The sequence below is a fragment of the Orcinus orca genome, chromosome 12 (assembly GCF_937001465.1).
Source record: "Orcinus orca chromosome 12, mOrcOrc1.1, whole genome shotgun sequence".
Taxonomy (NCBI): domain Eukaryota; kingdom Metazoa; phylum Chordata; class Mammalia; order Artiodactyla; family Delphinidae; genus Orcinus; species Orcinus orca.
Window position 1 is genome coordinate 49,022,066 of NC_064570.1, and position 15,393 is coordinate 49,037,458.

Consider the following 15,393-nt stretch of genomic DNA (forward strand, 5'->3'; position numbering starts at 1 on the left):
ATGTTTGAGATATTAGTAAAATTACCTACAATTTGTAGAAGCTTCAAGAAAGGGTCGATAGCCAAATCCATGTATATTTCTGTCCCTCCTATGAATTTTTAGCAATCACAGTGGCAGCTGATTACTTGTACCAAAGTAATGAGCAAATGATGAACATAAACTAAGATTTTAAATTGTTTTATTACTAAATAACTATATTTTCTGAACATTCCTTCTAATAATAGGGAGTAGACGGGGGGAAAAACATAGAAAAAGCCCACACTTATTAACTTCTATTTTAGTGCCAAATTTGAGAGTGGTAAGAATGTTGTTTTAATTCAGAAAACACTTTATGGTAATATTTTTGGCATTTATGAAAAATATTTAATATATTTAATATTTTACTCTTACTTTAAAAAATTTTCTGCAAGGGACTTAAAATACCATAATATTCTGCATTTTCTAGTAAAGAAACATGCAATACTATCTAACCACGGGTTAGATATTACAGAAAATAAATTCATTTCTGACTTTCTGCAACTAAAAATTAAAGTGGATACATTTCAGTACTATACACTAATAGAGCTGATCATTTACGTATTTGTCCCAGGAACTCCTTAAATTCTAAATGTCCTGAGGATGTTAACCTTCTTTTAAATTCCTCTTAGCATCTGGTCCAGGGCTTAACATGCAGTTATTTAAGGCCACATATTTAAGCCACATAAATGGTGTGTCTGGAAAACAGTAATATATATCTCATTGTATAAATCACACGTAGCTAGAATCCAATTAGGCCCCTGTACACACTCCCAAATACAATTAGGACTCAGAATCTACAGGCTGGCCAGGGTTTCTGCCCAGGGCCTAGGAGAAATCTTATCACTGGGATTATTCAGGTCAGTGGCAGTAACAGAGATTCTTACGCTAGAACACATTTCATTCCAGTCTCAAAGCATAAAGACTGTAAACATGGTTTGTTCTCTTCCTCATATTATTGCATATAATAACAGTCATCCCCAAAACAATGTTACAGTAATACACAGAAAATCTATTAAGTTCTCTGAGCATTTGCTTTAATGTTGCCTCAGGATGCCAACGAAAATAAATACAACTAATATAAATTTTTACCTAAGTATTTTATGTTGTGGGAAACAGGATGCTGAGTTATTAAAGGACATACATAATATCTGCTACCTGCCTTTATGCCATCTGTGAAACTCCTGATTTAAAATAGTAAAATGCATCGTGTTGCTGGAATTCCCGTGAATTATACTTTCAGTGTCTAACACTTTTTAATGATCCCAGTGCTATAAAAAAGCTACCTGTATAGATGCAGTGAATGGACTGCTCCAAACTATGTGACTTGAAGTTATTAGTTTTTGGTGGAAATTATATTGTAAGCGCTGTATTATTTTACATGAATCTTTAAAATTTCATTCTATATGCAAATCTTACCCCAATACTGATTTTCCGGTTTCATCTGGCTTACGCACTGTAAACGGACTTGGATCAATGCCAAAAGTCTTAGGCATGAAGTCACTGAAGAAAGGGGAAAAAAATTCCACGTGAATCACTGTCCATCCAGAGGACTGTCTACTTCCATCTCAATTCACATTCTTACATGATTCCTTCTTAGCCCTAGGAGGTATATATATTCTAAGCCAAATAATCAGGGGAGTTTAGGTAATCTGGGCCATAAAACCCCATGAACTAATGGTACTCAGTAACTTCAATGTTAGCAGTCCTCACTGTGAATTTTCTCTGATTAAGAGACCCAATAGTTTTGAATTTAAGATTTTGTTTACTGGAGGAGAGTTGGTATCTGAATTACTGCTAAGATGCATACCCTCTGGTTGTATATCACGAATTCATTTTCGGGTAAAATTAAACTCATAAAACCAATGGCAAGACACTTAGCTGCTCAGTTTTATGGACAATGTTTTTATTACACAATACCACCTAAGGAGGCGGACATAATGATCAAAAACGCAGTGGTATGAATTGAAGTATCAACACTTACCTCATTAGGCTGGGGTTAATTCATTAAAACACTGTTGGAACACTTTAAATAGAAACTGTTAATTTACCACTTACTGAGATAAGCTGAAGCTACTTCCTCACGATACAGGGCCTACTTTACTATTACCGCTGAAGCCCTTTAACAGATGCCAAAAAGGCAACAGTTGCATGATTTATGCAGATAAGACTCATAACTTCTGGCAAGGATACTTCTCCAAGTGTGTGATTCAATATTACATTTTTTGAAGGAAAAGAAAGTAATATTGAATCTGACTCAAAATGCCTACTTAACAGTTTGAAAATGTTGTTTTCAAAATGCAAGTGGTTTAATTTTTCTTTCTTTCTGAACATACACAATCCATCTTCATTATTTGTGGATGCCATATTTGAGAATCTGCTTACCCACTAAAATTTATTTGTAACCCCAAAGGCAACACTCAGAGCTTTTGTGATCACTCGCAGACAAGCGCATGTGCAGCGCAGTGAAAAATTAGAGTAACCCAACGCTCACATTCCCAACCGAGGGAGAACAAGGTGACACTCTGCCTTCTTGCTTTAGCTCTCATACTGAAAACAAGTGTCCTTTTCACAGTCTATTTAGTGCCATGTTTTTCACATTTTTGTGCTTTTTGGAGATTTCACTGTCTAAAATGGCCCCCACGCATAGTGCGGAAGTTGCCTGGTGTTTCTAAGCAGAAGAAAGTTGTATGTTATAGAGAAAATACATGAGTTAGAGAAGCTTCATTCAGGCATCAGTTATAGTGCTGTTGGCTGTGAGATCAATGTTAATGAATTGGCAATATATATTATACAAGGTATCTTTAACAGAAGCATACAAAATAAGATTACGTACTGATTGGTTGAGGAAAATGTTATGACCAGATGTTTTCAGGAAACTAACCCTGTATTTCTCCTAAGAGCAGTGGTTCAGTGTTCTCTAACTCAGTATTTGCAGGAACTTTACAGAGCATTAACTGCTGCCAATAAATAAAATCGACTGTATATCTGTACATACACATATAAGTAATATCATTCACCTTTTGCTGAGTTGAAAAATTCTGGAAAATGACAATAACCTCACAGTTACAACTGCTAAACTTTAACAAGGTAACTGAAAATGAAGCAAGTGAAAATTCCAAACTTTCTATCTGAAACTGAAGCAAAATGTAGAGTGATTTCTAGGAAACAAACCATGGAATATGTTTCCACATGTACCATGTTAAGTTTAGGCATACATATATCACATTTGAAGTAAATGAAAAATACAAAATGTAAGTACAAAAATGTAAACTTTAGTATAAAACATAATGATCAAAAACTGATTTTCTTTGCCTAATTTTCTTAATCTAGTACCATCATCTTCCTAAAAGGCTCCGCCAAACTCGAAAAGAGACAGAAAAATGAAGTATGTTCAAAGGTGGAGAGATGTCTACAAACAATGTCATATGAGTTATGAAAGAAAGAAGGATATTTACCCTGAAAAAAATTAATATTGCTTTCTCAAATATCTAGAGGGCTATCACACAGAAGAGGAACTAGACTTGTCCTGTGCCTAATAAAAACAGTAATATAATAAGAGTCACCATTTATTAGTAACCCACCTGTGCCAGGTACTACGTTAGGCACTTGGTGCATGTGCGTCTGTGTGATACACACCCCTCTCTATATGAAGTGAAGAAACAGACTCACATAAGTTGGATAATTTTCTCCAGGTCACACAGGTAGGCAATGGCTGGTCTAAGATTCACATTCTGGCCTTTCTAATACCAAAGACTATGCCTTTTGTCCACTAATTTATGCTGGCTCTCAATTTCTAAGTTCAACTTAAGAAGCTGAGTTTATTCCAAATGAAAAATTAGGACCGAAGGGAGGCAGATTTCAACTTATCTAAGAGAAGAATTTAACTCCAGTTGTCTAACTGTAGAAGGACAGCCTCCTGAGTAGCGGGCTCCCAATCGCAGGAGGAATTCAGAGGCTGGACAACCACCTGCTAGCAGGCTTACAGAACAGATTCCGAGTAAAGTAAGATATAGCTGTACAAACTAGGAAAACTATAGCTCCCCAATTCTTCCAGTTTCAGAGAACTCACAACATACCGCGCTGAACTCGTCATAGCCAAGCAAAAGGTGTCATCAAAGCTACTCAGCTCGTATGGTCGAAAAAATTCGTTGTGGATGTCAATCTCCTCTTCGTATTTGTGAAACTTCTTCACTATCAACTTCTTTAAGTTCGCAGCACAGATAACTAAGAGAGATACTGCCTGTTACTCTTAAAGCCTTTAGATTACATCTCTCAAATATTTCTGTAATATCAACTGTGTTCACAGAGAGCGGAGCGCACTGAACAAGTTCAGCTCCTGCCTCTGGCACTTTCACGCTTGGAAGAGGAACAAGATATGTGCACAGAATATATACTGCAAAGCTGAGCGTGACAAACTCTAAGGAGGTGGGGACCTCTGGAAGGGGGGTAGGAGTGGGGAATTATTTTAGAAATCCAATTATTCAGTTCTTTAAATTCCTTTTTGCTCTTAAATAAATACCCTCTGCCTTCTAGATAAAAATTATGCAATTTCACTAAATTTTCCTTTATATTTCAAATCCTATTTACGGGCAATATTAGGCTGTTGAAGTCCTATCCTTTTTCCCAGAACAACCAAATCTTAGCAATGTGAGTTATGATTTTGCCCAGAATTTCAAGGTAACAAATACTTTTTAGAAGTTAATTAATAATTTATTAAGAACCGAAAGTCATTTGCAACCTTTTTTACTTTATGGCCTTCACCACCCAAAGTTGGGATGGCCAACCATGACTAAATGGAGTCCTCAACTGGAACGTTCCAGATTGGCAATAGATCTTAATATCCTTTCACAACTGGGAAAACTGGCTTGCCCGTGGTCAGGGGAATCAGTAACAGAATCAAGAATAAACTCTATTGCAAACTGGTCAATTATTTAATTTGGGAACAAATTATATTCTTTTAATATAAAAATTTTCCTGCCTTTCTGACAAATTAATAGATAATTTAAACTTCAGTGACTAAAATGTACTTTTATACACACATCTGTACTTCTTTTCACTGCTTAGATAGAGGAAAAGTTTTTATTTCTCCTTGTGAATGGGTCTTCACTTCCTCCCCATTCCCCCCAAATATCTAGACATACATCAAGTACTAATTTTAAATGATGAACTAATATATTATATAAACATTTGAGGGACATACCTAATAACTGTAAGATACAATATAACGTATCAGGCTACTTAGATAAAAGTATAACACAATCTCTGCCCTTAACTGATTCACTTTGTTATAAAGCAGAAACTAACACACCATTGTAAAGCAATTATACTCCAATAAAGATGTAAAAAAAAAAAATTAGAACTTCCCAACTATAAATGCTTGCAATTTGGGGAGGCAATTCAAAATTTTAATTAATTCATTAATTAATTCTATTTACTGTTTTCCTCCTGAAAGATCAGAGGAAATTCTGTGGCCCGGAGTTATAATCTTGAGTGTGTTCCCTCTGAGGAGTTCACTCCTCTCCTCTGTGAGGCTGGAGGAAGGTTTTAGGAGGCAGATTAGGAGCTCCTCAGAGCGTGACAGTGATGAATGGTACACAGAGCGCATGTAAGGAACTCCAGATGCAGTTGGTGGCTCCTCTGTCGGGTATACAACCTCCAAAATGATCTTTATATTAAATTTCTACCTTTTGAACAAATTTACCTTTTGGTATAAATGTTTCTGTACTAGGTTTGAATCCTGATTGAAAGTAAAATGCTATGCCTCTGATGGAGAAAAAAAAAAAAAAAAGCTAAGATGTTGTACCCCAATGTTCACTGCAGCACTATTTACAATAGCCAGGACATGGAAGCGACCTAAATGTCCATCAACAGAGGAATGGATAAAGAAGATGGGGTACATAGATACAATGGAATATTACTCAGCCATAAAAAAGAACAAATGCCATTTGCAGCAGCATGGATGGACCTAGAGACTGTCATACTGAATGAAGTAAGTCAAACACAGAAAGACAAATATCATATGATATCACTTATATGTGGAATTAAAAAAAAAAGGTACACATGAACTTATTTACAAAACAGAAGTAGAGTCACAGATGTAGAAAACAAACTTGTGGTTACCAGGGGAGTAGGGGGGAGGGATAAATTGGGAGATTAGGACTGACATATACACACTACTATATATAAAATAGATAACTGCTATATAGCACAGGGAACTCTACTCAATTCTCTGTAATGGCCTATATGAGGAAAGAATCTTAAAAAAAAAAAGAGCAGATGTATATTTAACTGATTCACTTGCTGTACACCTGAAACTAACACATTATAAATCAACTATACTCCAATAAAATTTTTTTTTAAAAAAGCTAAGATGTTACAATCTCCTATCTATTGTAAATAGCAATGTAACAGCGAGTAGTCATTCATTTCTTTCTAATAAAATATTATATGCAAAGAATTGAATGCATCAAGCTCATTTAAGAATAAGTCCAAAACATATTAGTATAAAAACTAAAAGAGAAACAGTATACCTACCTTCATCATAAGGCAGTGGTAAATGTTTTATTACCTCTGGTGTCCACCAGTAAGTATAACTATTAAAAAAAAAAAAAAAAGAGATAAGATGGCCCAAATGTAAATGTAGATTTTCTACACTTCGCTGGATAAAAGGGTGTATGGTCTAGAGTAAGATGCTTTTAAAAACACAGCTGTGAAGCTTTTGGCACAGTAGGTCTTCAACATGTTCTTCCTTTCCCAACCGCTTCTTGTTTCAACTACATCATAGATCTACAAAAATGCCATGTACACGTCTGAGAGTCAAGGTGCTGTGATGTTACCTACTTTTAGCTAAAAATGATTCGGGTATACTAAGCCAGACTCTATGAGCTGCTGTTTACTGTGCCTACGTTATTACCCTGCCCCCTGGTGAGCAGTGGGACTGTGACCCAAGTCCTACAAGTAGGATTCTCCTGCGCGTAGTTATCTCAGAGTTAGATTACTTTTTCTACTCTGCTCTATGTGTCTGGGTCTGTGTATATGGTTAAACAGTTCAGCAAAATCATTAAGTAAATGGATAAGCCTAAAGAACAAATTTCCTTAAAAAATAGTATAGCCCCTGTTAATCTTGAACTGTAAACATTCACTACTTGATTACAGAGGCCAGTCAGAGTAAGGCTGGGAATTTCAATCATCTGGAGGTCTGCTAGAAAACTCAGAGAATCTGAAAGAATCCTGAACTGCCTTTTCTCTGAACACTGAATTTAATTCTAAATCAAATTCTGATGAAATGGATATTTACGAGGAAAATGCTATATCAAAGCTAATGAGAGCTAGGAAGGGGAATGATGTAAAATGGGATATCAAATTTAAAAAAAAACAGATTTTCAAAAGGTTCAGAAAAAAGAGCCTACAGCCAAAAATGCTAAAAGATCATTTAAAATAAATGAAAGGCTTTCTAAAAATAAAATGTTGACATTACGACCTTGAATAACCCCAATTATGATGAATGGGGAGTATTTAAAGGAAATAGGCAACGTAGAGAACTCTCCTAGAGATGGCAAGCAGATACGTGACCAAGGATGACCAACAAGAGCCGGGGAGCCTAGTGACCTGTGGGGGTAAGGTGGGTAGTACTATGAGAACAGCAAAGACTCCTAAAGTTTTGCCTTGAGACTGAAGTTATGCTTTAGAGCAGTGCTTCTCAAAATCAGTGTACACACAAAAATCACTTGGAGATCCTGTGAAAAGGCAGATTCTGATTCAGTAGGTGGGGCCTGAGAATCTGCATTTATGACAAGCTCCCAGTGATGCCAAAGGGGCTGGTCCTTAGACTACTTTTTGAATAGCAAGGCTTTAAAAGCATGAAAAGAACAGAAAAGGGATAAGTCTGCTGCTTACAGAGAATTCATTCAGTCTTTCAACATTTATTAAGCACCTACTGTGTATCAAGTACTGCTCTATATGTTAGAAATGCCATGTTGAAAATAATGACAGAGAGTATAGAGCTACTTAATTCCAGTATTGTTTCCATCTTCACCAGGCATAGTAAGTTTCATGCTGGAAAGAGAAATACACAAGATAAGAGGGAACTGTGCACAGCCTAAGAGGTGGAAGGAAGCAGTAGAACCTCTCTAAGAGCACTCAAGTGTCCTGGTACAGTTGAGATCAATAATCTTTTAAGAAACAGTGAAGAACAGAACTGACAATGGGAATGGGCAAATGCAGTCTTGATGTTCAAAAGTGAGAGGGTGAAAGATTCCAAAAACCGTACAGCGATAAGTGTGATGTCAGTGCAGGCGAGATAATGAAACAAATATTTACTAGAGACATACTGTGAGTAACCTAAAAAGATGACCAGTGGCTTCTATGAATCCACATATATTCACAAAAACAAGCCACACCAGGCTATTCAGACTATCAGATCAGGGGAATGAAAAAGACATGGGTGTGTGTGTGTGTGTGTGTGTGTGTGTGTGTGTGTGTGTGTGTGTGTGTGTGTGTGTGTGTGTGTGTGTGTGTGTGTGTGTGTGTGTGTGTGTGTGTGTGTGTGTGTGTGTGTGTGTGTGTGTGTGTGTGTGTCAGAGAGAGAGAGAGAGAGAATTCGCACGTGAGCAAGAGAATGTATCTGCTTGCGTTAAGTAATTTCCTAAAAAATGGTGCACACGATGAGCTTACTTAGGAAAAAGAAGTAAACATTATAAAGAACGTGTTTTAACTCAGAATGTACCATGTGGAGAAAAAGAATTAAGAGGATCATCTTAATTAGAGCTTTTTTTTTAGTATTAGTGCTTTGAGACCAGGCCATAATTTTTTTTTTAATATTACTAAACTGTATCTCCCTAAGCAAGATAAAGCAACTTAACAATACTTTTTTAAAAGTCCAACTCTGGGACTTCCCTGGTGGCCCAGTGGTTAAGCCTCCACGCTTCCAGTGCAGGGGGCACAGGTTCAATCCCTGGTCAGGGAACTAAGATCTTACATACTGCACGGTGAGGCATAAACAAACAAACAAATAAATAATAAAGGTCCAACTCTTCTGAGTGGGTCTCAAGCAAAGAAGCCCAAAGAAATACCTGCCCTGGGGAACCTGGGCTGAGATGGATGGACGAGGAGGGCATCTAAGAGGACTGAACCCAGGACTGGGGGACCTTCATCACCCGACCCACCAGGCACTTTCACCCAGAGGAAGAGCACCTGCACTGGGACAGAAATCTGCTTTGGGACCAGGTATCAGAGGACAGGAGAGTGCAGGTTGGTGCCACTTCCTCCTTTGCATAAATACCTAGTAAGTCAGCTTCTTTTCTCTTTTTTAGTCGTCAGTATTAAGAGTGTTCAATTCCACTGGCTCACACAGAAAGGTTAGGAAGATCTTAAAAGACTCTTTAATTCCCCTAGTAAACTTGGGAGCCCTCTGAAATAATATATATGGACTTGAGCACAGCCAAGTTGATATTGATACATGTGAACAATACAGAGAAATGTGAGCAGGATGACAGGATAGTCAAGCGTTGACAGCATAGTAAGTTACAGCTGTCTAAATGATTCCAACCAAACATCACAAAACAATGTTAAGGTGGAAGGAGTTGTGCGATGGTATCCCACGGCTCTGCCATCTACCCTACTCTATTCAAGGACCTACCCTATGTCATCAAGGACTTGTAGGATCAAGATGGCCAGCTGATTAATTCTGAAGAAGCTACAAAACTCGAGGAAAGAGTTAATAAAAAGGATATATATTTACATACTTTTTTTGGAAGCAGGCAAAACATATACAAGCATGACAAGATGGCACAGATAAGGCGTGGCAGTAGGACATGTTAAAAAGACTTGGGAGTCCCAATGGACAGGAAGCCCAAGGAATTAACATTACAATGGCATTACTGAAAATAGTTAATGTAATCTTACACTTAATGATTAAAAAATAGATTATCCAGGACAAGGGGAATAATGGTACCAATGGTCCCGTAACAGTTGGCACAAATCGGACCAAACTCTGACAACTATTGGACCCAGGTCTGGATACCAGAGTTTAAAAAGAGCACTGACATAGGCTGGAATACAGAAGAGAGCCTTCCGAATGCTAAACAGACTTAGAACTACAGTATAGGAGAAACAGCTAAGAAAGTGGAGCCATTTTTAACCTGGAGAAGAAGAGATTTTGAGAACATGTGAACTTGTCTTCATCTATTTAAAAGACTATCAAGTGGATGAGGAAATTGTGTTCTCAAGGTCTCAGGGGTTGAACTAAGATTACTAGGTAAAGTTATAGAGAAGCAGATATCGGCATGATATGAGGAAGAATCATGTAAGTGAACTGTCCGAAAACAACTACCTCTCAACCAGACATGCCCCTGTTGACAAACCAGGGTCAGACAAGCATAGTCTGGGAATACACAGAGGGAACTCACATACCAGACAGAGAATAGAGCCAGGAAACCTCCCAACTCTGAGTCAATGAGATAATTAATGCTTAAAGTCTAAAAATATCTTGGTGACATTATCAACACTCATTCAATAAATGGCATCTGAGATGATATATGACATATTAACCTATTTCAGAACAAAGCTTCAATCAGTGGTTTTGAACAGATCAATAAACATGGGGTTTTGAGTCACAAAAGTAGTTACCTCAAGAGGATTGGTTTGGACAAACTTTAGGCAGAGCTAGGTTTATTCCCCCTTCCCTTATCATTCAATAAAAATGTTGTTTCAGAATAAATCATTGGTAAACACAGTATAAAATACATGATGGTCACCAAGTTTGGAAACACAAGCGAATACATAATAAAGTGTTCATTGATATTATGTTATAATAAGTGATAAAATATTATCTAAATTTCTAGATTTTATGGCCATCCTATATGATTTTTAATAAATGTTACAACTAGGGAATGTAATCCCTTTAAAAAATAATAACAATACAAACACCTGTTGGACTTACTATGTGCTAAGGATTTATATGATCTCATCTGATTCTCAGAAAAACCTACACATCAGACACTACCATTATCTCTATTTTACTGATGTGGAAACTGAGAACTGGACCTTGCCTCTGGTCACACAGGTATTAACCACAGGCAGTCTCTCCAGAGCCTGGCTGCTTCAGGACTGTGTTGATTGTGTGTCAGACCCAGTACTATGTACTTCCCGCCCATTTTCTCATTTAATCCTCAAAATGACCTGTGAGGTGTGTATGGTCGTCTCCATTTTACAGTTGGGAAAACAAGTTTTCCAGATGTTTAGAAAACAAGTTTTCCAGATGTAACACACTTGCAGAAATTCCAACTCAGCTCTACCCTGACGTCCATGCTCCTGTCTGGTTACTGCCTCTGGCTAAACTGTTCATTCCTTCTTGAGAATTATAATACTGATTTAACTGTCATCAAAATAACTGGAAAGTCCAAAATAAAGCCCTGAAATTTATCTGACAGTCTTTATAAGTACTGTGGATGAGGAGTATCAATTGTTGATGCCAAAAACCAATTTTTGGAATTTTGACATTCTAGAGAAAAAAACCCAAACAAACCAGGAGACCAAGTCAACTGTGAGAGACATAGTATCTACTTTGATAAAAGTTTATTTTCAGTGGGAGACTTCTAGCTGATCCTTGCTGTACCATCTAACCAGCTGAATAATCTCAGTCAAGACACATCCTCTCTGCACTTCAGTTTCCTTTGTTTTTTTTAAAATGGGAATGTAACATCAGCTTCCTTTTATTCCCACAAATAAGCGCCAACACTGCAAGTGGTTACTCAAGGTAAGCAAGTGGTTTTAACTTACGCTTGTAATTTACTAGCTAATTTCAGCAACAGAAAATCGAGTTTTGTTTGTTCCCAAGTTGTATCTTAAGAGCTTCAATACTTTAATATAAAGTTTTAGAAAGTCAGCCACATTTACCCATAGTCAGCTGCATCAACAAAGCTAAATATAGGTATTTACACTTATCTCTCATCAAATAAACGTAATTAGCTCCAGATTTTTTGTCAGCAAAAATTCAAAGCAATCATTTATTAATCTTAAATGTAGTGGAAAAACCAGAACTGCTTCATTTATAGGGAAAGTAAGCTCAAGTATTAAGCTGGCTATTCCAATAATATATGTACTTAAAAGTACAAAGCTGAGAAACATATAAACTCTGACGTTTCCTTAATATTTTAAATATTCCTGAAGTATCACAGAATTTGGTAACAGCTGTAACATCAGCACTTGCTAATTCACCAGTTGTTTGTGGTCTGTCCACACAATTAGCCCAGACTGGCAATGACCCCTGTAGTGCTTGAGAGGCATCTCTGCACAAAATAAGGACTACATCACACCGATCTTGTGAGAGGAGAGCGTTAGGAGCAAACCTGACATCACAGGCCTTTGAGCAGAAGGTACCAGGCTCCAACCTTGTATGTGAAAAATGCTGCCCATTACTAGTACATGACTCTTCAATTAAAAATGTTAGAGTCCTCTATTAAATCCTCACAATGACCTTGTGATGTGTGTCCTGTCATTTACTTTTTGTACATGAGGAAAATGAGGCTTAGAGAGATTAAATAACTAGTTCAAGGTCACACCACTGCAGAGACTCCAATTCTACCTGACCCTGAGGCCTGGGCTACAGGGCGTCCTGTCAAAACACCTCAGGGAAACAGTTCATTTCTTTGGGGACTATTACTACCAATTTAACTGTCATCAAAATAACCGATACTGGTGAATGACTCTAGAAAGCTCAGAGGGAGCAGTAGGGGTGGTGGGAGTGGTATCTGCCCCTAGCGCCACCGCTCTAGTTTCCTGTCCTCCCTAGTGTCACCAAGAGTTCCTTGTGCTTCTTGGTGGAAAGAGAGTTGGAATTCCAAAGTGAGGATGTCTAAGATTGACTCCTGAAATGTTGAGTTCTTTATCATTCCACATTTGTGGGAACCAGTCAAAAATGATGTTAATGGTTTGCTCGAGTGTAGTTTCAAATTACATTCAATGGTTAAGTTCTGAAACTTTATATCTTATGGAAAATGCCAAACAACTGCATTTGTTAATGATGATTTCCCAAACCTACTATCAGGACATCAACAATACTAAATTCCTCATGGCAAACATGTAGCAAGACTGACTACTTTAGCCTATAAGACCATTTCTCAAAAAGAAAACTATCTCACATTCATAATAACATCAAATCTGAGTTTACATAGTAGACTAGGAAAAAAAAAAATACCTTCTTCTTGTTGGTAAAAGTCTCATGGTATTTTTATGATGCAAATAAAAATCTGTCGGGAGTTCCCAGAGATGAGGTTTCCCTTCAGTGGGATGGAAAACTCCCAGGAAGAGATTAATGGAATCTTGTCTATCGGCATCTAAAAAGCAAAAATATGTATTTCAGGAAATCCATTACTGACATAAACAACTCAGGGGAATGTTCTCTTAGGAGGATAATGGTACAACTGTGATTTCATAGAACATACCTCTGAAAATAATAGCATTTATACTTCAAAAGTCACAAACATACACAAAATCTAAAACAGCCAAGATTTTGAGAATTAAAATCTTGCTTCAAAATGTTTCCTTTTTACTCTGTACCTCTCATAACACAGAGGATAGTGAACATAAACTGCTTCTTGAATTTTGAGAGACTCTTAAAAATCCTTAAGAACTGCCAAGTACCTTAGTGATTGTATTTTTAGAAAACATTCTCACTGTGTGTTAGTTTACCTAAAACAAAGGGCATCTTCACTTTATTGCAAAGACAAGTAGAGATGTCAGAGACAAATAAAGTGACCCAATTTCTACCCATATTCTGTTGCACAACCTTGAACAAGTCAGCTTCCAAGTTTCTGCTTTTAATCCATGAAAAGACATTCTCCATTTCTTTAGCAGAGACAATGTTTACATTTTCTGTCTCCTACAGCTGTGTTTGATAATGAAGGCAGATTGAGCACATGGAAAACAGCCTCATTCTAACCATTCAACCACTCCAAAATTACCTTTTCAAAGGTAATATGAACTAATAAAATTGACTACATATATATATGCTGTATCTCTTCTTTTTCCCAATTATATTTGGGTAAAAATGATGATAAGCACTGAAGCCCCCTATGAGCCATCCTTCCCATTCTGCACTGTCCCCTCCCTAGCATCCTTCACTCCTTCCCCTCATTTCCTTCTTTCCATTCTCATCTCCGATCCCTTGTATATTCAAGTCTGGGGCAGGCTTCCACAATATAAATAATAACCTCTTTCTGAAAATGAGCACAGAACCAAAAAGACAGCACAATAGAAATGACTGCTTTTGAAACAGGATAGCATTATCATAAAATCAATTTCCTTCCAACAGCTATAGTGAAACACAGAAAAATCTGAAATTAGCAACATTGTTCTCATTGGGCTATTTGGTCATTTTGGCAGAAGCATAAATGAAATACGGTACATCAAACATGTATTCCAGTTATATATTTTGACAGGAAGCATTCCATTAAAACAGCACTTACCTTTTAGGCTAAAAGTAATATATAAAAGGGATGTGTTTATATGATCAATATATTTGGAGCTTTTTTCCATTTGTTGAGTGAAAACATCAAAGTACTAAATGACACAGGCATTACTGCCCCAATTTTCACCCTCTTAACACAATATGAAAGTAAACATACTGCTTTTATAGTAATTATATTCTTTATGCTTCTTGAATGGCCTTAATGGCACAATAATTCATACTCTGCAGTACCCCAAAATATCTTAATACTATCTTAAGAAGCTTTCCATTTTTCAGCCATGTTTTCAAGGAGTTTCTTTTTTATTAAGCTTACTAATAGCTTCCTTTAATTTTTAGCAAGTAAAATAAAATGTAAGATTGAAAAACATAACCAAATAAAGGATATTCCTTCCAAGGATCATAATGGAGACTTCTTGAATGTCCTGCTGTTTTTATAACTTAAAATATATCCACAGTATTTATGGTCACATACTAAGCTTGGAATCTAAGGCCAGCCCTAATGAGCCGGAGAATCTTCCTGGCTACCTTTGACTGCAAATAAGGCTATCACCTTCTGGAAGACAGCAGTACTTTGGACACAGATAAAAGCTTAAAACAGGTAGGTTCTCTGCAGTTGCAGATAACAAGAGGGCAAAATGACTATCTACTTTTGTAATCAATCATGCTCTAAAGGAAAAAAGAATATGCACCTTTCAAACTCCATCCAAACAGGTTAAACACTAACCAGTTTTATTATGCACTGTATTTAAATAGGTCAGGCTTGAATATAACAATTCTTTTTAATTAGCCAAAAATTTTAACTTGGAAACTAGAATGTTTGTTGACCTAATATTAAATTAAGTTCGTGATAAAGTGGCCTCTGAAATCAGTAATGGAAAGGGACACTATTCAATAAACAGTACTGTTTA

General features: G+C 36.8%; 1 protein-coding gene across 5 annotated transcripts in view; it reads right to left on the minus strand.

The window, feature by feature from the left end:
* FIG4 (FIG4 phosphoinositide 5-phosphatase) overlaps positions 1 to 15,393 on the minus strand; it is a 129,828-nt gene that overhangs the window by 43,150 nt on the left and 71,285 nt on the right. For all 5 annotated transcript variants that reach the window (XM_004264730.3, XM_049695513.1, XM_033418670.2 and 2 more), the window contains exons 16-19: positions 13,214 to 13,352; positions 6,553 to 6,611; positions 4,095 to 4,242; positions 1,435 to 1,518 (exon numbers count right to left, since the gene is read on the minus strand). In XM_004264730.3, coding sequence (XP_004264778.1) covers positions 1,435 to 1,518; positions 4,095 to 4,242; positions 6,553 to 6,611; positions 13,214 to 13,352 — 430 coding nt within the window. The remainder of the gene's footprint in view (positions 1 to 1,434; positions 1,519 to 4,094; positions 4,243 to 6,552; positions 6,612 to 13,213; positions 13,353 to 15,393) is intronic.